Source organism: Triturus cristatus, chromosome 4_1 (genome assembly GCF_964204655.1).
Source record: "Triturus cristatus chromosome 4_1, aTriCri1.1, whole genome shotgun sequence".
Taxonomy (NCBI): Eukaryota; Metazoa; Chordata; class Amphibia; order Caudata; family Salamandridae; genus Triturus; species Triturus cristatus.
This window is the reverse complement of record NC_140585.1, coordinates 332,113,689-332,140,647: the sequence shown is the minus strand read 5'-3', so window position 1 is coordinate 332,140,647 and position 26,959 is coordinate 332,113,689. Positions and strand designations below refer to the sequence as shown.

At 45.6% G+C, this 26,959-nt stretch overlaps 1 protein-coding gene across 1 annotated transcript in view; it reads left to right on the top strand.

Moving 5' to 3' along the window:
• The window catches only part of NRIP2 (nuclear receptor interacting protein 2), a 341,008-nt gene that overhangs the window by 203,403 nt on the left and 110,646 nt on the right, over positions 1-26,959 (top strand). The window contains exon 2 of the mRNA XM_085652303.1: positions 17,553-17,717. Coding sequence (XP_085508429.1) covers positions 17,553-17,717 — 165 coding nt within the window. The remainder of the gene's footprint in view (positions 1-17,552; positions 17,718-26,959) is intronic.

Here is a 26,959-nt window from a genome sequence, read left to right as displayed (position 1 = left end):
TTATGACTATTCTCTGTGACAATGAAAAGTTTATGGCATGGGTCAGGTAAAGTGAGATTCAAAGTCTTAGGCCTTTTGGAATGTTTGCTGGGAAGGGGTTCGGGAAGAGATGTGTGATAATTATTTCTTCCTGAGTTGGCTCTTTGACAGGGGAACTCGTCTCAGTGGCTTTGCTAGGCAGGGTTTCATGATTTGAATCCGAAGCTTCACTGTTGAAGGACAGTTCAGTTTCTTGCAGTTTTGTTTATTCATGGGAACATCAGGTGATCTGCGTGGGTTAAATAATGGTTTAGAAATGCTAAGGAGTTTTTTTTGTGCTAGTTTGATTTCTGATCTGAATAAAGATGCTTTGGCCTCAAAAAAATATTTCTTTGTACATTTACAGCAGAGGGTTTTTAGTTTCAATGTGGAGAGGTTGTGTCGCCATTTGCGTTCTGTATTTCTGAGAGTTCTCTGTTTTTCAAAGAGTTATATGGTGTACCATTTTGTAGGCTTGCTACAATGATGGCCTTTTAGTTTGAGGGGGCTTGGTCATCCGTGACCTCTCTGTCAAGACTATGTAAAAATGATTCACTGATTAGTTGGAGTCACAATAGAGTGAGATGTTTCCCTGAGCGCCGATTCACTAAAATGCCAGGAGTAGCGGAACTTACATCACATACCCTTTGTCCCTAATGACATCACAGGATGTGACATCAAATGACTGTTCACCCTGGTGACATCACAGAGAGTGGTGCTGTGTGAATTTGTTACCAATCACATCATAGGAAGTCCTATTTCAGCTAAAATGTATGTTTATCAAAATCGCAAAATATTTCCAAAGAAAGTAAAAACAGGTATTATTAACTGGAAGACAGCTATGATATGCCAGAAATGTCATAGTCATAGCAATGATAAGCATCCATGATATGCCACAGGTTCAGCCTTCTCGGACCCAACTGCAGTCCTCACAAGCCTAGGCTCTACATTCATTTACGCAGACTCATCCATCGACCACAGAATCATAGGGCTATGCGCAACCGTAATTTGTACAGGCTTGCGTCTCAGTTGTCCATGCTGATCCATCATTAGCCCTGGCTCAACCATCATTAACCCAGTCTCAACTATAATGTGCCCAGTCTCAACAACATTACACCAAATGTAAATGAATATATAGAAATCTCGCTTTATGTTCTTCTTTAGGGTGTTAGGCCTGCTGCCATTTCCTATTAATCATGCCCTCTGGAGAGAGAGAAACTGCTTGTCCATTTGGAATTGGATGTCTCGTAGGAATAGTATTGATAATCAAGGTTATCTTGTCCATGATTTGTGCTCAGAAGGAGGCCAGACACAAAAAGAATTGTCAAATAATCTTTTGCATGTTACTGTAAATTTATGTTATCACTGCTTCTAGCAAAGAGCAGTGTAAATGTAATTTGAAAACAATAATAAAGGAGAAGAAAAAAGGCAACATGAGCCAAAGCTACACAGAATAATTGGCAAACAATGCACCCTTAAAATCATAGCGCACAGGACTAATTTATTTAACCTTTTCATGGAAATTGGTCTGTTGCATGTTCATTAATCGCAGCCTGGTGCCAGGAAAAAACTCTTGGGAGAAGAGTGTGGCCCATCCAAGCTTCACATTCCACTTGTCGCTTTACATACTGCTTGAATCATATTTGAAACATTATGCTATGATCCCTGAGCCTCCTCTCCCAAGCACGCTCATGCGGGCACACAACAATGTTGTACTTGCTGGAAGAAGCTCTATGACAAAATGAAGATATCAAAACCAACTTCACATTCCATACATATTGTTACCCTAAGAACGGACCGCCATGATTTAAGATATGACACAGAAATTTGAAGAAAATGCAATGTATGCCTCTTCACCAGTAACAAAGCCAGAACCTGGCCAGTCAGAATAAAATCAAAACATTGACTGCTGTTACAGACCCTATTTGCACGGTTTATCAATTTGTAATGGGATGGGCTGTTCTTGCTTTGGATACGCACTTTGACCAATATTATCACATGTGTGTATCACCTAAAAGAGAGCACTGGGCATGTTTTGTCACCTTCATCCACTGCACTATTGTTCATATCTTTGGATATGCTTTTTTCTTTTGCAGCAAATAAACAATTCAGTATTTAAGATTCCTGATATTAAGTGTCTAGGGACCTCTTTCAGGAAGTTGGCATTTTTCTGCCTAAACCAAATGTGTCTTTCTGCCAGTTCTTAGTCACATGACTGTGAATGACTCTCCTGTGGTGTGTTGTGTATTCCCTTCAGACAAGAGGACAAAAAGGCTTTTGGTGTTGAACAGGGTGTTCCTCTCCTGAAGAGGATGTCCTGAGCTTCAAAGGATTGCCTCATGAGTATGCCCACCCCCTTTTCGACTTCTATGGGGTGCCTGCCCTGCCACTGACAAATGCAACTCAGACCTATGCCTGCCTGCCCTTTGTTACTCTAGAACATTTGGAGCCAAACCCAAGAAAGAGGGAATGTTAGACAAAGGGGGCATCTCCACCCACAGGCTGGTACTGAGTATAAGAATATCACCTTCAGAACCTCTCATTAGAACACCCCTGGCCCTGTGGAAAGCTCTGCTGTCTGAAGAAGGAAGACTGGACCTGTTTTGAACCCAGGCTCCCTGGAAATGACTCCAAGGGTTGGTTGGCTGACCATCTGTTTAAGCTACAGGGCCACAAGAAGCTTCCAGATGCCTCCTTGTAACTGCCCAGCTGGCCAACACCAACTGAACCTGTCTCGACGTGCCTGAGCCCTGCTGCTGGCTTATACCGCATGGAGTCCTAGCCCCAAAGAGGTGACCCCAAGGTCCTGGACCCTTGGCTGGTATCAGAGTGTACTCCTCCTGCCTAAAGACCAATTTAAAAGTGAAACTTTAGAGGTTTTTGGCTCCTTGTGACTGTGAGCAGACTTTTTGTAATGGGAAACAGCAGCAATGCCTGGCAAAGCAAATCACTAGCAACGAGCTACTCTTCACATCAGCGATGACCACCTGCATCGACAACAAGCACTGTGTCACCCACCAATACGAAGTTCCAATGATGACCTGCTCTTCATGCCAAACAGTGACTCAAATGACAAGTCAAACTTTCCGCAGAGCCCAGTTCTTTGCGCAGAGAACGATGGCCTCACGGCCCTCTCCAAAGCGAAGCTCCAGCTGAGGCTCGCCTAATGAACTTGGACCTTGAGAAGGCAAACTCTTGACCAGGGCAAACCTTGTCCCTGTATCCGACTGGCACTCCATCACAATAAGCCTGAACTTGTGACTTTGACCAGTCCAGCGTGACCAGATACCCGCAAGTGACGCTTTGTGCTTTTTGGTGCTATTTTAACCTAAAACTTAAAAAACTCATAACTCTGGTTCTACTGATTGGATTTTTGTCATTTTGGGGAAAATGTTTTTAATTAAATTTTACTCTATTTTTCTAAATTGATTTAGGATTCTTCCCTTTATTGCCATTTGAGTGCTCCATAAATACTTTCATGGTTGCTTTTGTGCACAGAGGGTCAAGCACAGATTAGTGATTTTGACTTTTGTTGTTGACCATGGCAGGGATTGTGTTTATTATTCGAGTGGGGCTTCCACCCCTCTCAACTAATAATCCAGTTTCCTGCATTATCTATTAGCAAAGTCATAAGAAGCTCCATGTATAGGTTGGAGATGACAGGGAAGAGTATCAAGCCCTGAGAAACTCTGCAGATGATCTAGATCTTCTCAAAGTTGGGAAGTGCCTATGTGGGTGAACTGGTGTCGTCTGGAGAACATTTCCAGTGAAATCTTTTCAAGGCTTCAAGGTGTGGATGAGAGTTGGGTGGTTGAAAGTGTCAGAGGCAACTGCAATGTCTAGTAATATCACGAGAATGGGATCATCTTTATTTGTGATCGGGATGGCATTGTCTATGATTTTTAAGGTAATGGCTCTGCGCTACAGCATGATCTGAAGCCATATCGATAGTCGTGAGGGAGATGGCTAATGTTCATGTGAGCTTGACATTATGGATAGACTGTTTTTTGATAATCTTGCTGATGAAGGGAAGATAGGTGATGGACTGGTAACTGACAATGTCTATAGGGTCTAGCATGGATTTCTTTAGGAATGGAAGTATGTGAGCAGTTTTTAGAGCATCTGGAAAGATTGGTTGAGTGATGAAGGCAATGAGGATGATGAGTAGGGATGAGAAAGCTTCAGAAGAGAGGACTTTTTTGAAGGATGAGTAGATTACATCATCTTTATAGAAACAGCTGGGGATGTTGCCAAGGTCTTTGAGAGACATGGGTTTGAAGGATGGCTATTGTGGGATGTACTTGGGAGGAGAACCAGGTTTGGTGTTGTTGATGGGCTATCGGATAGTCTGTATTTTTTTATTGAAGAAGTAGTTGATGGCATGCAGGTTGATGCAGTGCTTGGTTGTGTTGAAGAGTGTTCTTCTTCTGCAGGCAGCTTCATTGATGGTGTTGGTATAAAACTTGGCTTTGGCTAAGGTGATGAGTTGTCTGCATATTAAGCAAAGGGACTTCAGTGGTATGAGGTCATCAGTGGCAATCTTTTTTCCCATTTGCTTTACTGTCTGCAGAAGGAGTTTTTGCTGTTGGTGAGGCCTTTGTAGTAGCTGGGTGATAAAGAATTCAGCTAGCATTTTCATGTTTTAGTTGGAGCATGAGTATTCACATGGTTTTGCGGAAATACATTGAAGTCACTTTGTGGATCTTAGATGTGCAGGATCAGAGTGAGAGCTGAGTTTGAGATGTAGTTTGTTTATTAAGAAGTATTTGAAGGGTCTGAATGTTTGTTATTGTCATTTGGTTTGACCTTAATGTGTTTGTTGGACAAAGATCAGATTTTTAGGAATGGCAATGTTGTCATTCTAATGTATAGTTACCGGAGGTTTGCATTGAAAAGCTGATGTCGGAAAGATGGGCTCTGCGTTGTGGCCTTTGGAGTGCATTGATTTGATAGCATGCTGTACCATGCTGAGTGTGTCGATTAAGTTGAGCACACTGTCTTTTGTGTTTTCATACTTTAATATATATACAGAAAATGTAAGAATTATTTTTTTAGATTCGATAATTAGTCTCCCTACTGATGAAGAATCGACCAAAATTTGGACTAACTTCTTAAAACGCAAGATCTCCTCTCTGATAATTCAGTGCAAAGTTTGGGCACTGAATAGATGCCTGAAAGGATATTTAAACAAGGTTGTCAGAGTCATCATCCTGCTGGAGCTGCATAAATGAAAATGCTAATCTGGACCATATTCTCTTCCATTGTAGCAATGGTAACTCTCTTTGGGCTCAGGTTGAAAAAACCATAGAGGATATAATTCAAAAACAATTGTCGCTAAACTCATGTAACATCATTCTAGGCCCATTGAATCTGCATCTCATAGGCTTACGGAACCGGATCCCCTTATTGGTTTCCTACTAACAAATGGTAATAAAAAACAATTCAACAACTGCACAAAGCACGTCCAAGGTCTTGGACTTCATTGGCTTTGCTCCTTCATGACAGGCCATGCCCAGTCGTTCAGCCTTGCCCCCTTCCACCTCTGGTGCCGTCAACCTCATCTGCAGAGTTCCACAAGGATCCTCACACAGCCCCATTCTGTTAAATGCCTACTTGACCCCAATTCCTAGCATCATCCATACCCATGGAATCAACATTACATCCTATGCTGACACCCAAATTCTACTCTCCCTCTCTGATAAAACGGCAAACACTAGAACCATTTTCTTCACTTGCAATACCGAAGTTGCCAGATGGATGAAAACCAACACCCTCAAGCTCAAAACAGACAAGACAGAAGCAGTAATCTTTGGCACAGCCACCTTACTCTGGGACTCCCCTTGGGTGGCCTGCCAAACTCGGACCCATACCCCTACCGGCAACCCAGGCAAATAACCTCAGAATAGTTATCGACAACCAACTTACCATGACCGCCCAACTGAGTGCAGACTCTTTCTCCTGCTTTCACACTCTCAAGATGCTCACAAAGATGTTCAAAGGTCTCCCTGCATTCACAGAACCGTCACCCAAGCCCTCATCACCAGCAAGCTGGACTATAGCATAATACTCTATGCTGGAATCAATGTTAAACTCCAGACCATACAAAACTCACTGACCAGGCTCACCCTCAACCTCCCACCCCACACTCACATCACCCAACACCTCAAAGAGCTCCACCGGCTCCCAATCCACAAACGAACACTCTTTAACACACAGTATGTATACAAAGGTACAAACAGGTACACATACAAAGCCCTACACAGCATTGTCCCCAAGTACCTCAACAAGTGCATAAGATTCCACAAACCTACCAGACACCTTTGCTAAGACAGACTTGCAAACCCTTCCTTTTCAAAATAAGATCCAGTGGTCATGCCTTCTATTACTTTGCTACTAATGCTTGAAACGAACTGGCCCTGCATAACAGAGTGCTTGTAGTGCAAGAAACTGAAGACCTGGCTGTTCACCTAGTCCCGACCCTGCTCAGCCCCCACTGCTCCTGCTTCAATCCCAGGAGATCCTCTTGGGTGAGTAGCGTACCATACAAAAACACATAACATAACAATAATACTGAGAGACTGGAAAAATGTCAACAACTTATCACACCACACATGGCCTGGATTTATTTTATAAGGAGTGCAGACACTACTATTTCAATTAAAAATACTAATCCTGGACTGTCAAAACCTTTGGGGAACAAACTGGACCTTTATCTGCAAAAATCAAAAATGCCATAGAAATCGACAATTCTTACCCTATCGCCATCTCTTAATAATAGGACATTAGCCTACCAGCTAGCCCCCACTTCTTCCTCTAACCCATCCCCCTTTCCCTCTGGTCTCTTTGTTGTAATGTGTTTTTACACTCTGATGTGTTACAACAATGATATTGCAGGTATTTATACATCTTATCTGTTTTCTTACTTCTCTATTATTTTCTTTCTTCTACCCCTGCAAATAGCAAGCTCTTGCATAAATGTAAATGTCCAGTATATGTAAAGCGCACAGTTACCTCCAGAGAGGTGTCGCAGCGCTGGGGGCCATCTGGAAGATTAAGCGAGCTATTGCCCAGAGTCACATGGTGCTGGGCTGATCTGCCGCTGGCACTGGGGATTGAACCGTGAGCCCCAGGATCCAGAGAGAGTTGCCCTGGCCGCTGCGCCACACCTCTTCCACTCCCTGATTAGCTGTACAAACAACTGCATAAAATAATGTTGGTCCATGTATATTTTTGAAGTAACGTACTAACAACTCTCATAAATTCTACATACAAAATATGTCCATTTCTTATCCGACGCTTTACAAAATCTTCATGGGAAGACTAATCACTTCATGCTACTGCTTTTTTGTCGAGAACAAGAAACTGTTTTGAGGTTAAAAACACAAAAGGACTACTTGCTCTCCTCACCTAAATCTAAATTGAGCACAAATGGGCCTATGTAACCTTCCTCATATGCCATGGCCTTGATGGACAGCCCATCCGTGCAATGGCAAACCATGAAAAGCATGTGAACGCCAATGGCTGAAGAGTGCTGACCATAAGTCCACTTTCCACTTGATTTTTGATGTATTGAAGAGGTTTCACAAAAGACAGCAACAGTGTCGACAGTGAGTACAAAGAGAGAATAAACTGGTAGAATAGGAAACTCATTGGACGGATGGACGCTTCAGACAGGCAGCAGCGGCTCTCCGTATGCATTTGACATCCGGGTACTCCGCTGCTTCCAAGAACCCAGGAAGAAACAACAACACAGCCTGGACTGTAATAAACACATTCTCACCAGCAGAGGTGTTTGTGACTTCCCCTGTAGAAAATCAATATTGCGTGCAAAAATAAGACTGGTTATCACACCTTGTTGATCGATACCCCGCCATCTACACGGCCGTGGATTGATTGCCTCCTGTCGGTGTGTCTTGTCACATGTTCCTACATGTTTTGTTCTGTGCGCTGCAGGAGCGGCCCATCACCCGAGGGGGGCTGTGACAGAGAGGGGTGTCTCTGGCCGGACGGTTGTCTGAACTAATGCATGCTCTTTGTGGCTGCTGGGTGGTGCGGCGCGGAAGAAACCCCCCTCCTTGAAGGAGAAAAATACAGTTTGTTGTCTGCTCCTTTGTTATTCCACTAATTAGACCAGGTCGAATTATTTTGTGCACACGACGCTCTGTCCTCTACGGAGTCATTTTCATGCTTTAAATGCATTAAATATTTAATACATATTAATAATCTTGAATGGAATAGATACGGGGGGGGGTATGGCTGCTCTTTGTAAGGGAAAAGTCTACAAATCGCTCCTGTGCTGCTGAACCCAGGAGGCAAACCTGGAAGCATTAGTAAGGCAGGGGACCACGGAGCAAAGGGCAGTTACACAGGCCTGAAGCCCACCACTGAAAGTGAACCTGTTGTGTTCCTTAGAAGTAGCCTCCTGCCACCACAACAGAACCTTTCTGCCACAAAATGCAGCGAACAACTACTGAAAATGTTTCATATAACTGTTTGAGAAGTTCTAGTTCTTTTTCTTTTTTTGGTCTAAGTCATTGGTTGGCATTTCAGCCAGGCTTGTAGCCCCAAAAAGGTGTCCTGGACCCTCACCAGGTGAGCAAGTGCTGAACAGCAAAGGGAATGCTTTGTGTTTGGGTGTCAGGTGTCACCCCCATCAGCGAAGGCTTGCACAGATACATGACCCTTAACGTGGACAGATGAGATTGATTTTAATGCCCAGTCAGACATCCACAGTCCAGCCTAGCCTCAGTTGTTTTACCCTTGACTTCTGACTTCCTCATGTCAGCCACAAGTTTTTGAGGCTATTAATGCCACAGATGCCGTATCTCCACCTTGGAAGACAATTTGATGCAATTTTCTCCATCTATGTGAAAAACATTGTGATGCACTCCTGAACCTCCCGCCACTGGAGGTTTTAGTCCCAAGCCTCCAGTCCCAAAACACCTCAGCTGAATATGGAGGCTTCCGCAGCGTCTATCATCCTCATCCATAATACTGATAGTAATGATATGCTGAGCTTAGTCCAGCTACCTTTTCTTTTCCTACAGTGCATGAATCACTCACATTTGGCAAACAGCAGAAATAACTCCTTTGCTAATACAATGGAAGAAGGCAACATCAACGTGGTGAGTTGGGCGCTTTCGCTTATGAGGTCGTCTACCTGCTGCATTATAGCTCAAAAAGAGGGCCTGCCAGTGACAGGCTACATGCCCGCTCAATCCGGCATTACTCCATGCACTTCACCCCCTACTCTCTAACTCTTGTTAACATTCCCAGGTGCAGGAGGGAGAGCTTAGAGGTACAAGGAATTGTCAAGGAATGGACACCAATTTAGTGTAGGGTAAAGTTGGAAGGATGTAGAGAAGGAGTGCAGAGCAGGGCACAGAGTGAATGTTGATGACAGGGAAAAGGTAAATGGACATACAACAGGGTAGGGACGAAGAGGCGCCCAAGGACTTGGAGTCGGGTTGTGAAGAATACAATAAAGCCGAAGATAGTGAGGGAGGAAACTGGAGGTAATGAGAGACAGGCGCAGATCAGTGAGAGACGTAGAATTAGACTGCAGATCAGGGATAGTCTGGATGCAAAGACAGGCAATGGTGCTCGGCAGTTCCTCGTGATTCATGAGTGTCTCCTCCTTGGTTCAATCCAATGTTTTACAAACAACCTATTTTTAAGCTGGAGAACTTTACCCTCCAAAAGCAGCTCAAAGGATGCTAGAGAGCTTGTTTCAAAGCCTTCAGCAGTTTTGGTTAAACATCCAGGACTGGATATCGCTTGATGGCAAGTGGTCAGTCCTGGCTTTGAGCCACCAGTCTATGAAATCTGTAACTTGAAGTTTCACTTTTAATATTGTAAGTATGCCGTCAGTACAGTCGGTGTTGGTAAAAAAGCTAGGACTGGCTGAAAGTGTCACATATAACGTGGGCCTCATAACAACTTTTTGCTACGATTCGTCTAAATATACAAAGTTTTTACCGTTACCAATAGAAGAATATGGGAGCATATTATCAAGCACGGCGTTACAATTATCGCCGCTTTAGTGGCAGAGAACTGCCGCTAAAACGGTGATAATGGGCTTGATAATATGCCGCAGAGAATTTCAATAGAAACCCATGTTGACACCAGAACATGGGCTTTTATGGGAATTCTCAAGGGCATATTATCAAGCCCATTGTCGCCGCTTGAGCGGCAGTTTTCTGCCGCTAAAGCGGCGATAATTTTAACGGCGTTTCTTGATAATATGCCCCGTGTTGAGTAATTCAGTCTTTATCCACTCCTGCTCCTTGAAGCTAACCAGTAGCCACTGAAGCCAAGGAATCAATACACGGAGAAGATGGAAAACCTTTCAAATGTGGGTAGTAATGTCGTGTCTCCTTGTGACTTGGCTCACCTGCGGGATGAGTGATAGGGTGCGGTTCTTGATAGCTCCTAAGTTTCTCAATTTAGTAGATGTTGCTGGAGGAGTCTGGTGTGTTTGGAGCCAGATGGTATGGCCTGATTGTTCTTCCATTCACAAATTAACCTCTTCAGTCTGACCCTCGACCCATTCCCAACAGCCACACTACCTTTACAGGGCTTAAATCAGGAAGGGGTGAGCTGACTCAACAGAAGTATTTTCTTTTCGAAAAAAAAAGTTGGGCCACCAAGGAAGATCATTCCTTGCGTCCAGAGTTTGATTTCTTTTTTTTATTTTGCTGTAACGCCACCATGCAGAGCTTTAAAATCACTGTAAAGAGAAAGTACATTGTGTTAATGGCATAACTGTATCCTTCCCCCACCCTGAGCACTGATCTCTTTTTACAAGGGGAGGAGCAGTCCCTTGAGAAAGAGCCAGTGCTTCCTCCTGTCCTGGGCAGTACAGTCTTTCTTCGCTCCACAGGAGCTGGAGAGCTTACTCGGCAACTGGGATTTCTAGCCCACATCGGGCCATGCCACTGCCCCAGAAAGGACATACAGTCTTTCTGCCCTCTGGGGCAAACAGGGAATACTGCCCCACCTGTGGGTAAAAATGGCACCAGGACCAGGGATGTCTTTTTTGGGGGCGAAATCCCTTGGGCCAGAGCTAGTGCTTCTCCTCCCCACCCAGGGCTAAACAGTCTTTCTGCCCCCCCCCACCCTGGAACAGATTGGAGGGTATGCCCCAACTTTGCTCCACACGGGTAGCAAGACCAGGGATCTCTGCATAGTGGAAAACACAAGGGTTCTTGCCCTGGCATCGGCACACCCCAGAATAGGTATGCAGCCTTTGTGCCTTCCCCCCAAGGGGAGATTGGGTGGTTGCTATGAATCTCACCTCAAGGGGGGTGTATACATACATATTCTCTCTCTCTCTCTCTCTCTCTCTCTCTCTCTCTCTCTCTTTCGCTCTCTCTCTCCCTCCCTCCCTCCCACCCACCCCGCCCAGGCATTAGTCCAAGCCCTCACCCTTCAGCCATAATAGTCTTTCTCTCTGCTCACTTGGGGCCTACAGAATCCCTATCTCTGCCCCCATAGCAAGGAAGAGGACATTTGGATTGGTTTGGGTGTAATTTTGACATATGGGTCAGCAGAGAGGGGTTGAATCCAAATTTCTTCTCACTTGCCATGCTGAATGGTTCCAATATTTGGGCCCTGGGTCAGCCAGCAACTCGGGAATCCTACTAAACCCAGACATTGCTGGAAACGAGACACCCAGAGGAGACTACGGTGGTCTGATGTACATGTATCAAACTACATTTTCCTACTTAGAATGCCCTGAAAACCTCAAACTTTGGCTAAAAGTATGCATAACAATTTAACATGCTGCACTTTGCAACCTCTTGTCAATGGCTGTGAATTCACGGATGCAGCCCTTCAAGAAACAGCAGACCTCCATTCTTGTATTTGAATTCCCAAAAGGGAAACATTTTTTAAAAGCAGTCTGCATCCATAAAAGTGACAGGTGTTGCTTAAAAAAAGTTTGAGAATGCATCTGGAGGAGCCTTCTGTGGTCCATTGGACCATTACATGCTCCTCCAGATGCCACACATGATTTCCAAAGAGGAAACTTCCGCACGTGGGCAGCTCCTCGTGCAAATCAGTAACAACCACAATCAGAGATCAGTAAGTGAGCAAAGCTTGGTAACAGCAATTGTGGTCACAAGCCACTGACACTACCAGGATGGCAGGAGATAGTCCTTTCAAGTGCCTTCCTGTTTGTAATTCGTAATGGACTGCAAACCCCTTTTATAAGTCCGAAAGACATTCGTTTTTGCCTTCTAAAAGATCTTTGATACATTGTGAAAAAAAAGGCGTTTGCTTTTGCAAACAATGTGTTTCTGTGCATCACAGGCTTTGTGACTCCAAAACACCTTTGCACGTGAAGCTCTTGATTGTGGAGGACTTGTATTTCGGGCTCCGCGGCATCCATTGGCCCAAGACTCGGTGGCAATGACCTGGTCTCAAGATGCCTATGTTTGTCCAGTTTCAGGCTGATCTCTGTGTCTGGCTGCTATTGCAGCAAGTTAAGTTGAAAGACTTGTTGACGTCTTGTTGTAGGCAGAGTAGGCGTTGAAGACTGAAGCGATGACTACTGCTTGAGACCCCAGAATCGGTGCAGAAAGGAGCTAATGGAAAAGGGAGGAGAGAAAAGATGCTAGATCTGTTGAAGAGGTAGGAAGAGATCAAATCTAGGCTGGTTCCCTCGATGGGTGCAACGTACACATACATTATAAACTGTGAAAAGTGGGATCACAGTGGATAAGATGATGTCATGCAGAAGGAGCAGGGAGACATTTTATTAAAAGGAGGTTGTAATAAAAATGCAGAAATGAAATGCACACCCAAGGCACATTCCAAGACATTCCATTGTTGTGCAGTAATACTGCACCAGGAATTACAAATAATGCATGTTGCAATATCTCATGAATTTGGTATTCTCATTCGAGGTTCACAGTTCAGAATGAGGAGTAATGAGGAAAACCGCATGTATTCTTACGTCGGTTCCAAGTTGCAAAACTCTAAAAATTATATTTTATTACTTATTTCGAAGGGTTCACCTTACAGCAGTACTTATTTTTATTTTACGGAGTTTGATATAGCGCAAACTTGACCCGAAGATATCGGGTAGCAGAGAGCTTTACATTGCACCAGTTGCGTTACATGAGGGCACATTCATTTTTGTAAGCCAGGGGGAGATTAAGTGATTTGTCCAGAATCACAGGATGTTCAGCGTCATAGCCGAGACTCGAACCCGGCCCTAGATTAGAAATCCACCGCCCTAGACATTAGGCCAACTCCTCTCCCCTATTTGTTATGAGGCCTTTAGTGGAAAATATTGGTAATTCCCTCTGTTACGCCAAGAATTGTTGTAAGTAAATTGAGAATACGTAAATTGTTATATCTCATTCAGGTATTAAACAGATATTTATTTTGAAGCTACCTCTCCTGTAACTTAGCTAAACAGATGACTTATTTGGCATGGAGCAATGCCAGAACCATAGGACCTCATAGAAGGCTGAAGTTCTGCTACTATGAATGGGGCTGAGCTTCTAGCCTTCGACCACTGGCAATTCCTTTCTCATCTGTGGCAGGCTGTACAATGGGACTGGGGTGATATACTTTGGGATTGAAAGTGAAATGCATGTTATTATTCAACCTTACGAATTGACAATTTATTTTTTGATGAGAAGCGAGCTTGAGACATGGCACTTCTGTTGCAGAGCAACGTTACAGAGAGAGTAGTGTAAGAAATGCAGGAATGAGATTAGTATTCTCTTAAACGCGTGGCTGTGGCATTCAATATTTTTGTAATGATAGATCATGGCAGAAGCGGTCCGTGCAGGCAAGTTCTATGGGGTGGGCGGGGGGGGGGGTGATGTGGCAGGGAATTGATAGACGACAGAATAGGATTTATTTATTTTCCTTATTCCGTCGTCTGTCAACTTTCCCCCTTACCGCCCGCACCTCACCTGCCCTGCCCCACCACCCACCACGCTTACCTGCGCGGACCGCCGCTGGATCATGGACTTGTTCAGGTGGAAGAAAAATGGATATGGACCAGTAGTTGGCTTATTCGTTAATGACAGATGAAGTAACTTGGAAAAGTTAAGAGAAAAGTGGACAATAACTGAACACCAGGTCTTACAACATACAGCAGTCTCACAGGCAGCCAGAAGTAGTTGGGGAACTTATGTGAGATATGCTAAAGACTTTAGGGGACAGCACATCCTTTTGGATTCAGGTGAAGTAGGTAGCCTGTTATCTACCATATAAAAAGCATTATGTGTCTAGTCCATTAATAGTGCTCAAGTTCTAGAGGACGCCATAGTGTCGTGATAAACCGACACATAGTGGAGAAAGTCTTATGTGACCAGATTTAAACTCTGTGCCACTTCCTGCATCCTTCATATAGCACCACACTGATTATCCAGTTTATAAAATGGATGCACCCATCCCATATAGCTGGAACAGCTGTGGGAGTTCGAGAGCTGCCTTATTCTGTCTCAATCTTGCATTGTGTGGTGGATCCGCTGTTGTAAGAGATGGTATTTGCACCGCAGGAATTGCTGGTGAGCCCAACACACTCAGAGCTACCTTTTGGGCCTTCAGTCAAGGAAGGACCAGAACAGACAGAAATATATGAATTAGTTTGTCACCATGTGCTACCCAGTAACATGGCAGTCAATGGGAAGAGCGACCCCTGAGGTCTATAAGACAGATTGGATCTGTTGGGGATCAGCAGGAATGGAGGTTATGATGAGGAGAGGCAGATAAGGGGAAACGAAAACACGTTGACAAAGGAATGGACAAAATTCATGAATTCCTTTAATTCAAATGCCTGTTTGCCGTTCTAAAGGGGGAAGATTAGGGGAGGGAGTTGTGTTAATACTGCACTCCGCTAATAGACGCACAGCGCCCAAGAGATAGTGATATATTGTCAGGCATAAAAGAAGAGAGTAGTGTCACTGAAATATTGTATGACGGAATACATTTTGAAGCACACGTATAAAATACACGATACAAAATAGTACTTGAGGAACTGTACATTTAACATCAAATATGTGTGCGATATTGTTGATGACGTATGAATTGTTCTATTTATATATATGTAATTGTTAGAATTTTCAACAAAATCAGGTAAATGTTTCCTTACCTATGAAAACAGTTGACAGCCTGGCATAACAAACTATGTTGTGCTTAACTTCATTTACTGATATTCCACTCGATGGCCAGTTGTGAACGTGGAAAATTCAGCGAAAGTAATGTTTTTTTTTCAAACATCCGGGCCCAGATTTATCAAGGTTTTGCGTCACCCTTGTGCCATGCAAGGTGGCGCAGGACTATGCAAACCCTGGAATGAGACTTACCATGCCACACAGAGGCACTCTGCGTGGCCCTGCAGGGCTTGGTAAATTTGGTGTAACGCAAGGCAGCGCAAGTCGCTGTCTCGCATTACACTTTGCCGGGAAGACATTACATGGGTAGAGCTTGGGTGTTCCCACACATCCACCCATATATTTTGCAGCATTCCCAGATTTACCAACACTGGTAGACCGGGGAATGCATCAGAATTGTACGCCTTCCCGACAGAGGTGCAACGAGGAGAATATCTTTATTTCTCCTTGTTCTTTCCTCTTTCTAAGTGTGCTGCATACTTGGAAAGAGAAAAGGACCTCACATGATTGTTTTAGTGCAGGAAGGTATCCCTTCCTGCACAAAACACTCCTGCCTGTAACGCAGGCACCCTTGCACTATGGCGCAATGATGCCTGCGTCGGCGCTATGCAGCAGTGTGTGCGCCAGCACAGGGAGCGGACAGGAATGCGCCCCATCTTGCTAGATATGGCACATTCTTCCTTCTCCCTTTCGCGCAGCAAGGTGTCTTTCCGCTTGAGTTGTGTGAAACAAATCCTAAATCTGGGCCCCAATTTCTGAAAAGCAATGATGAACTTTCTCAGTCACTACAGGCGCATAGTAAAACTGGAAGTGGTTACAAGCGTACCCTAGAAGATAAACTATGTTGTAAATATTATTCTCTAGACACATGTATTGAATCATTTTTCCTGTAATTTTTTTTGCCGAACATTACCAAACAAAGTATAAGGCAAACTTCATTGTTCTATTTTAAAATGAAGATCCATGATGACACTTCAAAGCGCGTGAGGAGTATACATTTGATGCTGGATGATGTACTGTCCACTTATGTATAGATTCAGAAAATGGATTCTGTCATAGACCCTGGAGAATCGTGTAAAACACCTTCCACTGATATTCGAGGGTGATCCTCTCTAATTTGGGGTGAGCTATTATGACCATCGCTTGCATTGCAGAAGATCGTCCTTCTCGCATATTTTAAAGCGGCATGGACTTTATTGAGAAATTATTATGCCTAAAGCCCTGTAGACATTTTGAAGGCTGAACTTCTGCACTTAAAAAGGCAGGCCTTTACTGTGTTTATAGCTCTATAAAAGACAAATTAATAAATTACAAAAGAAAAGTTTTGTTCTGATCAAAGAGTGCTCCTCAATTCGCATACTCAAAAGCCCCAACAATCCATCTGGCTTAAAACATTCTCTATATATACATGTCTCTCTCTGTCTCTCCCTGCTCCTCTCACACACACATATACCCAAACACACAACATGTTAAACTAACATGAGTACCTGTAGTCAGTGCCGTCCTGAAGTAAGAGCTTGAAGGGTTGTGGGGGAGGCAGGGTAGTAAAAAGTAAGTAGTAATGTGCAGTTACCTGGTGAATCCTACGCAGAATTAGTGGTTCATCCAGTAGTTCCCCATTTCTGCAGATAATCTGCTAACTCTGCACCGCCAGAGTCAACAGAATCCCTGGAAATAATGTCACAGGGGCAGTCTTATTGGGTGCAGGCTTGGGGCTCTCATACTGAGGCCCTATGTGAGTCACTTTCAGTGCTATATTAAGGAACCTATCATTCATTGTTGTGAGAAGATATGTGGTCCAGTGGCTACCTCACCCACACATACTGCTCCCTGTACTGTGCTCGACCAGACTACACACACTATGCGTGTACTATGTACAACACTTTGCGTTCAAGAAGCTTCTGACACAGAAAAAAGATTCTCTGCAAATTGCACAATTGCTTCTTGGACAAAAGGTCCAACATATATTAAATACTTTAAATATTGCATGGGTTGTAATTGAAAGGCTATGAGCCCCTAAGGTTTTCAAGGACTGCACAAGATCCATGTTACCCAACACCTGACCATCAGTAACTGCGATCTTTGGTCCATGATGTGACCCAACACCTGATCATCAGTAACTGAGATCTTTGGTCCATGATGTGACCCAACACCTGACCATCAGTAACTGCGATCTTTGGTCCATGATGTGACCCAACACCTGACCTTCAGTAACTGAGATCTTTGGTCCATGATGTGACCCAACACCTGACCATCAGTAACTGAGATCTTTGGTCCATGATGTGACTCTTGCATGTACAAATATAGCTGTGTAAAAGTGTGCTTGCTTCTGCCATTAACATGGGTCACACACGTCACTGACATTTTTTCTACTTCTTATGCTTCCCTTGTGCACAGCAACCACACAGCGTAGTCCAACGGCGACTCCTGGAAGGAAACCTCAGCAAGCTGCAGGTGGACCATAACGTTAGGTCCAAGTCGCCACTGGCGCGGGATGCAGACGAGGTGGTGGAAGACGAAGACAGAAAGAAGGAGTCAGTGGCTCTCTTCATAACATGCAAGGTAAATTGATTTTGCAAAGCGCGTGTGTAAGAGACCATTTCAGATAATGATGCCCAAGAGTGTGGACAGTATGGTGATAATTTCAGCTTGTGATACAAGCCTGCTTTTTACTGTCAGACCATCTACTGGAGACATTACGTTAGCAATCTAGACATATGGTGGCATCGCCACTGATCAGCTGCCGTGTTTTAAACTGCAGTGGTTTCCATATTGTAGCAAATGTCAATTTAACTCACTAAGAAGGGAACATTTAGTTTGCAGCCATGATTTATTGACTGCGATGGCCACGTAGTCGCATGTGTGAGGAGAAAGGCCGCGATAATGTAACCAAGTCCCTTGTGGTCGCTTATTTCTTTACATAACAGGATGTGAGGTCTGGAGACACTAGTTCCAGCTGCAGATTACTTGTATGTCTGCGCAGAAGGCTAGGGGCTGGTGCTAGCATTCTCCGACTCTGGTCCCGGGTTTTGTTACTATCAGGCTAACACTGTTGGTGGCACAGCAACACTCCATGCAGCATCATACTCACGTTGGAGCATCACCACCAGGAGCACAGGCGAGGCAAGATGTAACAAAAAGCCTTAAATCCCTTAGAGCCTCGCTGATCTGGAAAGCACAAATCTCGCAGGCGATACTCTGCACCCCGAGACAGCCAGCACCATCACGGGCCAAGGAACTGTTGAATGGTGTGCCGGACGGAAACCATTTGTTAATTTTATTTTGACCTAAATAATATCTAACAAATATTTGACAAAAAATATGCAGAAAACCTTTTGTTACTTTTATTTGAAGTCAAATAATAACATTGTTTAAATATTTGATCAACATATGCATCCAATTTGATTGCATCTTTGCAGTATAAAATGGTAGATGTGTTAATGTTCGTAGATATACAAGAATTTGGGATCAGTGCTTTCAATTAAATTGCAACAGCAGCATAAATGTCACAGGTATGACACAGGGACAGATGTGTAGGTGGGAAAGCCAGAGCATGCGATAGTGCTCTAAAGGCAGGAGCGCAGCAGTCCTTGGTAGCCAGGTCCTCTTGGGAACGCTTGAGCAAACATAAACTAGCAGAGAACCTTGGAGACTGAGGAAGGGTTAGATGAGGCACGGTCACTGTGGGTATTCTGTAGAGAACGTGCTGCCACTTTGTGGGTTTCGCCTGCACAGTGCTTGCGCTGTGCTTTTGAAATCAATTGTTTCCAATATGAAGTTAAATGGGGCTTACATCCCGCCCCCTCTCTTTCCTGGCTTTTTTGTTGGTTCCAGTGCTTGCCACTTACTGTTCCTCCATTTCTATGGGCTGTAGAATCTTTTCCTGTATTTACCAATGGTTGTTCTGTCTGGCTGGGCCAACATAATCGTTCCAGTGATTCCACAGTGAACACATATTATGCCTTGCAGTTCACTTCCTGTGTAAGTGGACACGTCTGCAAGTATCTGTTTCTGTAAGACCCATGGAAATTCTCTATTTAAGTCCTTATTGTAGTTTTTTATTGTCTTATGTAGTAAGAAATCCACCCAGGCGTGTTTCGGATGCGCTGTAGAAAGCATATTTAAGGCAGCCATGTTGACTGCGATAGCATGCAATCAGTAAATGTAGCATAAATGCATTATCGGTCACAGTGTTTGCAGGTGTGGTTATGCTGCAGCTTAACTGGGATTTACATTTAATACAAAGAAAAAAAGGCATCATTTAGACCCTGGGCTTTGTCCGCTGGCAGATGACCACAGGCTAGATTTAAGGCTCCTTGCCTGCCAGGAGGCGTTCTCTGTGACAAAAGTGCATCTGTTCATTGGCAGATGCACTTTCGTCACAGCTCAATGCAGAGCAGACAGCATTTCATTTTGTTTTCCAGAAGCAAAACTCCAAAGGGCGGTTTGTTTCTGAATAGCAAAATAATAATGTCCTGATGCTCAAGGAGTTGTCTTCCCTTGCAAACGGCCTGCACTTGTTTTCCCTGTCTGGGTTCACTGTGCCTGGCATGACAGACCTGAGCATGGAAAATAGGTGCCACTTTAAGTGTTATTTGGCAGTCCTCAGGCAGATCGGCCATCAGATCACAGGTTTCCACCAGGAGAATGAGCTGACAGTGGCGGCTACAGTAAATAAAAAATGATGGGGCACGAAGGCGCTCGATTCACCATAATTTCGGGAGCTCAGCCGCTGCAGCGTTCCTCTTAGCTTTCCAAGAGCAGGAAGGAAAAGTAAGGACTTTCTTCCTGCTTGTGGAATGCATATCCCACCAATCCTGGAGCTGCTCTCATGCTGTGAAAGCAACTCCAGGATTGGTGGGAGCAGGCTCACCAAGCACATTTGTGCCAGCAATCCCAGGCTGTTTCACAGCCACTGGATTGATGGGTTTACAGTGCGCATGTCGAGCTGGCCGCTGCAAGCTGGCCAGCCAATCTGACATGCGAACTGTAGACCACTACTGCCAAACTGCATCTTCACGATTCAGCCACGTTCCCACCCTCGTGCTGGTCACAGTGTGAGTTGGTGCTGTGGGAAATAAATAAAATGGCATTGACATGCCATTTTATTTATTTGTGTTTGCCTGCTGCACTCACAGCAGGCGGGGCAACGCGCCTCTGCTCCTGAGGAGGTGCCGTCCCTGCCCGCTGAGTCAGAAGCCCAGTAGTTCCCCCACTTTTAAATGGAAAGATGAGGGAACCGTGAGTTCAGTAGCGTAGGAACCCTGCATGCTGGGGTTGATGGCACAGCTCCCCTTACACTGGATTTTCAATGTCCCCCAGTGTTTTTCCAGAGTTGATAATAGGGTTGGGGAAGGGGCCAGGGTAAACCGATGGATAATCAATGGAGAAGTGGTTGACGTGAACACAAAGTGAGGCAGGAAACTCACCACAGCAGAAAACCTATTACATGACACAAAAATATTGCATAATGATGAAGCAAAATAATCAAATGTGCCAGAGACATGCATAGTGCACGTGCATTACTTTTAAGTTCAAGAAAAATTTTATTAGACAAAGAAGGGTGTCAATGCAAAATAAGCAATGTCAAAATCATGTCATAACAGTATAAAATGGCTGTACTAAAAAATCATACACAATTCGGACTTCATAACAAGAAAAAAAAAAATAGAAAACAACTCTAAGTATGCGAAAACAGCCGAGGGACCCGCCGGCGGACCAGCGTCAGGCGCCGAGGGCAGGGAGAGACTCCCTGAGCCCCTCTCCGGAGCTGACCCTGCAAGACGTAATGGCCGCGATAGGAGGGGTTAAGTCCTCCCTCGAGCAAAAGCTCCAATCCCTGGAACACAAGCTGGACACGGTCTCCATAGAAGTTAATCTAATTCGGACAGACCTTACTAAAGTGATTGAGAAAGTCAAATCTTTGGATCTTATAACGACCGGCCTGTCAGACGACGTGTTGCAACTCCAACGAGAGGTCCGGGACCTCAAGGGTTTCAGCGAACTGGCCGAACGTAAGTTGGATGAATATGAAGGGAGGTCCAGGCGGAACAACGTCCGCATCCTGGGAGTGCCCGAAATATCAGAGGGGCCCGCACCGGACCTCTTTGTGGAAGATCTGATTCTCAACGACCTCAAGCCGAAGGGCCTGGGAAAATTCTTCACCATAGAACGGGCGCATAGAGTCCCGGGTGGGCGACCCAAACCCGGAGCGCCCCCACGCCCCTTGATAGCGCGCGTCCTAAACTTCAGGGACAGAGACGCTATCCTGCAGCAGTGGGCCCGCACGTCGGCTCCGCTGCGATACGAGAACGCCGCCATCTCCTTCTTCCGGGACTTCACCCAGCTGGTGCAGAAACAACGTAAGACTTTCCTGGCAGTCAAGAAACAGCTCAGAGACAAAGGGATTAAGTACGCCATGATGTTCCCGGCGCGTCTGCGAGTTGAGTACGAGGGGAGGGCCTGGTTTTTTGATACCCCTGAAATGGCCGCGGACTGGATAGACAGCCGGCGCGCTCACGGAGCTGGAGGGCGCCGCGTGAGCGAGGAGGAAGCGATGCAGGAGCAGGCCTGAAGCCGGAGAGCGGACCAGTGGACAATGTAATGGTGGTCAGGTATGGAGGTCCTGGACCCCAGATGGGGGGCACGGTCAGTAGAAATAGGACATCGCAGCAACGGACTGCTGAGAGACATTTATGGGACATTTACCTTAGAAACCAAGGTCCTGGGGGTGGTGGCTGGGCTGCCTCCTCTGTACTAGATTTAGTTATCGTTAGAGATAGGGTATAGGGCGACAGGCACTCTGCCAGTTTGTTATGGGTGGACCCAATCAGCAGGGGTGAAGGGTGGGGGGGAGTTGGGGGAAGTGTAAGATTTGTATTACAGTTGAATTTGTTATTGTAGTGTGTTTTTCGACGACGTCAAAGTGGCTAGCAGAGCGAGAGCGAATTCCGAAACGACATGGCGGGGAGTAATGAACAGGGGCTGGGGGTCAAAGTCCCCAAGTTGGAACGTCAACGGGCTGGGAGATAAACTAAAACGGGGGATGGTCAGCCAATTCGTCAGGAGGCATGCCCCAGACGTGGTCCTCCTACAAGAAACACATCTAGTTGGAAAGAAATGCTTGGCCCTACACAGGGGGGGGTATAGAATGGTGGCGCACACGGGGTTCACGACTGGGTCCAGAGGGATGGGCATTTTGGTTAAAAACTCATTCCCTTTCACGATACAGGCCTCGTGGACTGATGTCCGTGGTCGGTATGTCGGGGTTTCGGGCCTGTGGGAGGGGAAGACAGCCACATTTATCTCTGTATATGTCCCACCCGGTTTGCAAGCTGACACCTTCAATGACCTGGGCTCCATCTTTTTAACATTTCCGCTGGGTATTCTGGTAATGGGGGGGGATTTCAACGCAGTGGTAACCGGGGAAATAGATAGGCACCCGCCGCGAGAATTGCGACCCTCCCAGATGTGGCTGTCAAATTTTCTAGACACAATGGGGTTGGTGGATGGGTGGCGGACCCTTAACCCCGATAGGGCGCAATACACCCATATTTCGAGCACGCATCACAGTCTGTCGCGCATTGATTACATCTTAGTCCCAGCACCACAGGCCCATGCTATCCAAGAGATTTGTCACCTGGGACGGGATTCTCCGATCACTCCCCTGTGTGGCTTAGAATGGAAATGGGTCGCACCATTGTAGGCAGGATAGCCCCATTCAACCCATGGTACCTGAGAGATCCGAGCATCCGCAAAAAACCATCAAAGCTACAGATGATTACTTTCGGGAAAATGGGGGCTTGGTTGACTCAGTGCAGACCCTTTGGGAGGCGTATAAAACAGTCATAAGGGGAGAGGTTGTTTCGTCGATCGCCGGTAGCAAGAGGGCCAAACAGGCGGATTTGGTGAGAGCGGAGGAAGACGTGTTGAGGTCGGAGGAGGAGGCGGCCCAGGGGGGGACCCCGGAGGGCCTCCACCTGTTGAGGCTGAGGCAGGAGGAGTTCAATAGCACACCCAAAGAGGGCGCTCGAGCGCAATGGAGGGGGGTTCAGAGTAGAGTGCATGAGATTGGGGACAAGGCCGGGAAGTTGATAGCGTGGCTTGATAGGAGGGAGTGGGCGTCGCGTCTGGTGCCCGAGCTACAAGAAGACGACTTGGCTCCTATTACTGAGCCGCAAGCTATTGCAGACGCATTTGCAGATTACTACCAATCGGTGTATACTGCCTCGGGGAGGTACTCGGAAGACGAAAACAGCGCGTTGTTAAGGGACATAAGACTTCCCGCACTCTCGGCTGAGAATGGGGCATACGTGGAGTCCGCACTGACGGATGACGAGGTGGCGCAGGCGATCAGAGGAGTGCGGTCCGGGAAGGCCACGGGTCCGAATCGTATTCCCGTAGAGCTGTACAAGCTGAAAGCTCAGGCGCTCGCCCCCCATATCCGTGCTATGCTGGAAGAGAGTAAAGAGAAGGGAGTACTTCCGTAAGACCAGAGGGTGGCTAACATAGTCGTCATTCATAAAGAGGGTAAACCTAGGACGAATCGCGCTGCGTATAGACCAATATCTCTCCTAAACGCGGAACCTAAAATCCTGGCAAAACTGTTGGCCACGCGGCTGATTAAGGTGATTAATACACTTGTCCACCCAGATCAATCAGGCTTTATGCCGCACCGGAATACAGCCCTCAACCTGCGCCGCCTTCATGGAGTACTGAGTAGAACATCAACTATACTGGAGCCGGCGGCTCTGGTTTCATTAGATGCAACCATTGCATTTGACATGGTTGAGTGGCCTTACTTGTTTGCAGTTCTGGGCAAATTCGGATTTGGTCCAGAATTCCTGGGCTGGATCCGTCTCCTATACTCCGGCCCGATGGCCAGAGTAATAGTGAACAACCGTGGGTCCAGGGACTTCCAGTTAAGCAGGGGCACTTGCCAGGGGTGCCCCCTGTCGCCACTTCTCTTCGCACTGGCCCTCGAACCGTTGGCAGCCTGTATTAGACAGGATAGATCAATCCCGGGACTGAGGTGGACCAATAACTGGGAGGACAAGATCTCCCTGTACGCGGACGACATCCTACTCTATGTCACCACTCCTAGGGCGTCACTGATCTGTCTGTTGGACGTGCTAGCTATTTTTGGTAGATATTCGGGTTTTACAGTTAATTGGTCCAAGTCAGTACTTTATGTGCTGACGGGAGACCCGCCGGTGATACGCTGGAGGTCCCTTCCTCTCTCCATGTTGGGACGGGCGGTCCTCTTTAAGATGATGGCCCTCCCTCGTTTCTTGTATGCTCTCCAGAACACGATGGATCTGGTCCCACTGTCTTACTTTAAAGAAATTGAGGGACTGCTGAGGACGCTCCTCTGGGATGGTAGGCCCCGGATCGCGTTTTCAAAGCTGACCTTGAACTGGTAAGATGGGGGTATCGGTCTTCCTGACCTTAAAAAATACTATTGGGCATCTCAGTTTGCGGCGATTAATCACGGGATATATTGTAGCCCAGACGACCCCGGATACGCAATGGATAAGTGGTTGCTCCCGGGGGGAGACTATACCAGGGCTTTGTATGCTAGACCCGGTAGATTCCCGTTGACTGGCCCTACAGCGCATGCTGTCCAGGTATGGCATGCTGTCAATAAACACTTGGGATGGGATGGTAAGCTTACGCTGGCCACACCTCTGTGGAACTCGGAGAAGCTGGGGAGCCTCTGGAAATCCAAGGGATTTGATAAGTGGGACCTTATCGGGATTACACGCGTCAAAGACATCTGGGGAAGGATACGGTTCTGCCGTTCGTATCTCTTAAGAAACAGTTTAGCATGTCAGACACTGAATACTATCGGTATCTCCAGGTCCGCCACGCGTTGATGACGCATGTCCCTAGGGACGAGAAACTACCGGAGGCCTCCCCACTGGAGGACAGAGTGCTGGATGGGCATGTCCCAGAGAAGACCATTTCCCTAATTTATAAGAAGTTAATTAACAATATGGAAGATCCACTACAGATCCTTAAGGGTAAGTGGAACAGTGTAGGATTAGAATTGGACGACGAGGACTCCTCCCCGAGGGTAGTAGCGACCCAGGCCAGGCTGAGACTAGTGCAGCTTAAAATATTGCATGTGACATATGTAACGGGGCCCAGACAGGTCCGCATGGGACGGGCAGAAAGTGGAGAGTGTAGGCGGGGGTGTGGAGAGTTGGGGACCTTTATCCATATATTGTGGAGCTGTCAACGGATAGAAGGGTATTGGAGAGAAATACATCGCACTATGAGGACAGTGTTGGGAGTTGAGATGCAGCCGGATGCGCGGAGGTGCCTACTGAATGTCTGGGAGCCTACAGACCTCAACACGTACACTCAGTAGTGGGCCACGCTGGCGTACATGATCGCAAAAAGGAACATTGCACAGTTGTGGGGCGCTGTCCGGGCACCCCTTCTGGGGAGGTGGAAGGAGGACCTAGATTGGTGCATGTTTAGAGAAAAATCGGTATTTGTAGCTAGGGGGTGCCCAGGGTAGTGGAGCAAGATATGGGGAGCCTGGAACCAGTATAGAGGGAATATATGTCCCCCACCTTGCCAGCGAACTGAGGATGAGGCTATGGAAACCCCCTAACCGCCAGAAAAAGATGCTTGTAATCAATATTGAAATGTAGGAGTCTAACCTGATTGGAATTGATGTCGCCTGCTATTATGTCATTGATGTATTACAGTCGAAATGGTTCAATAAAACACATGTTCTATCGCATTTTCGAATGCGATAAATCTAATACAGCAGGGCTTGGAAGAAAACATAATGTACAGAGAGAAAAAAATAATGCAATCAGTCATAATTAAATTTAAAACTATGTTTTCATGCCAAAAATAAAATAAAAAAAAGTATGCGAAAACAAGAATGACATTATACTAAATAAAGATTTGGAACAGTTAGGGTGTTCAAGGAGGCTTAAGAACTTCTTGCTGAACTGGTTGGAGTTGGGAACATCGTTTGGCACTAGCTTCAATATACAATGTAATAGGTGACCACATGTTCAAGCGTTTTATTGCCATTTGCATAGGGAATACAAAGGAAGTGTCCAGTCTATGGTTATGGCAAATCATATACCACCAGGCCTTGTAAGAAATTTTCGTAAAGTCTTTCCAATTTGAGGTAATTTGTTGAAAGGCAACCGCTAATAGCAAATCAATAATTTTGGTATTAAGTGTAGTATTATCCCAGATGGATGATAAGCTACCTAGAAAAATGTAAACAAAAGAGAAAGGATACCTAGTCGCAAAAATTAGATTAATTTGGGTCCAGACCTGTTCCCAGAAAATACGTACATGTGTGCATGAAAATAGCATATGAAAGAGGTCAGCGTTTGTAGCAGAGCATGTCCAACACACATCTGGAACTGTTGTGAATTTTTTACATAAAGCTTCCGGTGTAAGCAAAAGTCGGTTATAGACAAAAAACAACGTTTGCGTTGTTTTGGCTGCTCTTGAAGATTTACGGACTTTAATCCAAAGATTCGTCCATAGTGACGGTGACCATGAGGTCTCAAAATCGTGTTCCCAGGCTAGCTCTGTTTTGGATTTCTGCTTAACTATGGCAATGTTATATAGATGCCGATATATAATAGAGGCTCTAGGGGAATTTTGTAAAAGAATACGAGTCTGTGATGAAGTGTCTACCCCTGTGAAGGGAATTAGGGAAAAAGGCAAGTGAGAATAGGTATCCATCACAACTTTCTTAAGGATAGTATATTTATTATTTAAAGAATTAGGTAAACGGTATAGTTGTCTGAGCAAAGTGAAAG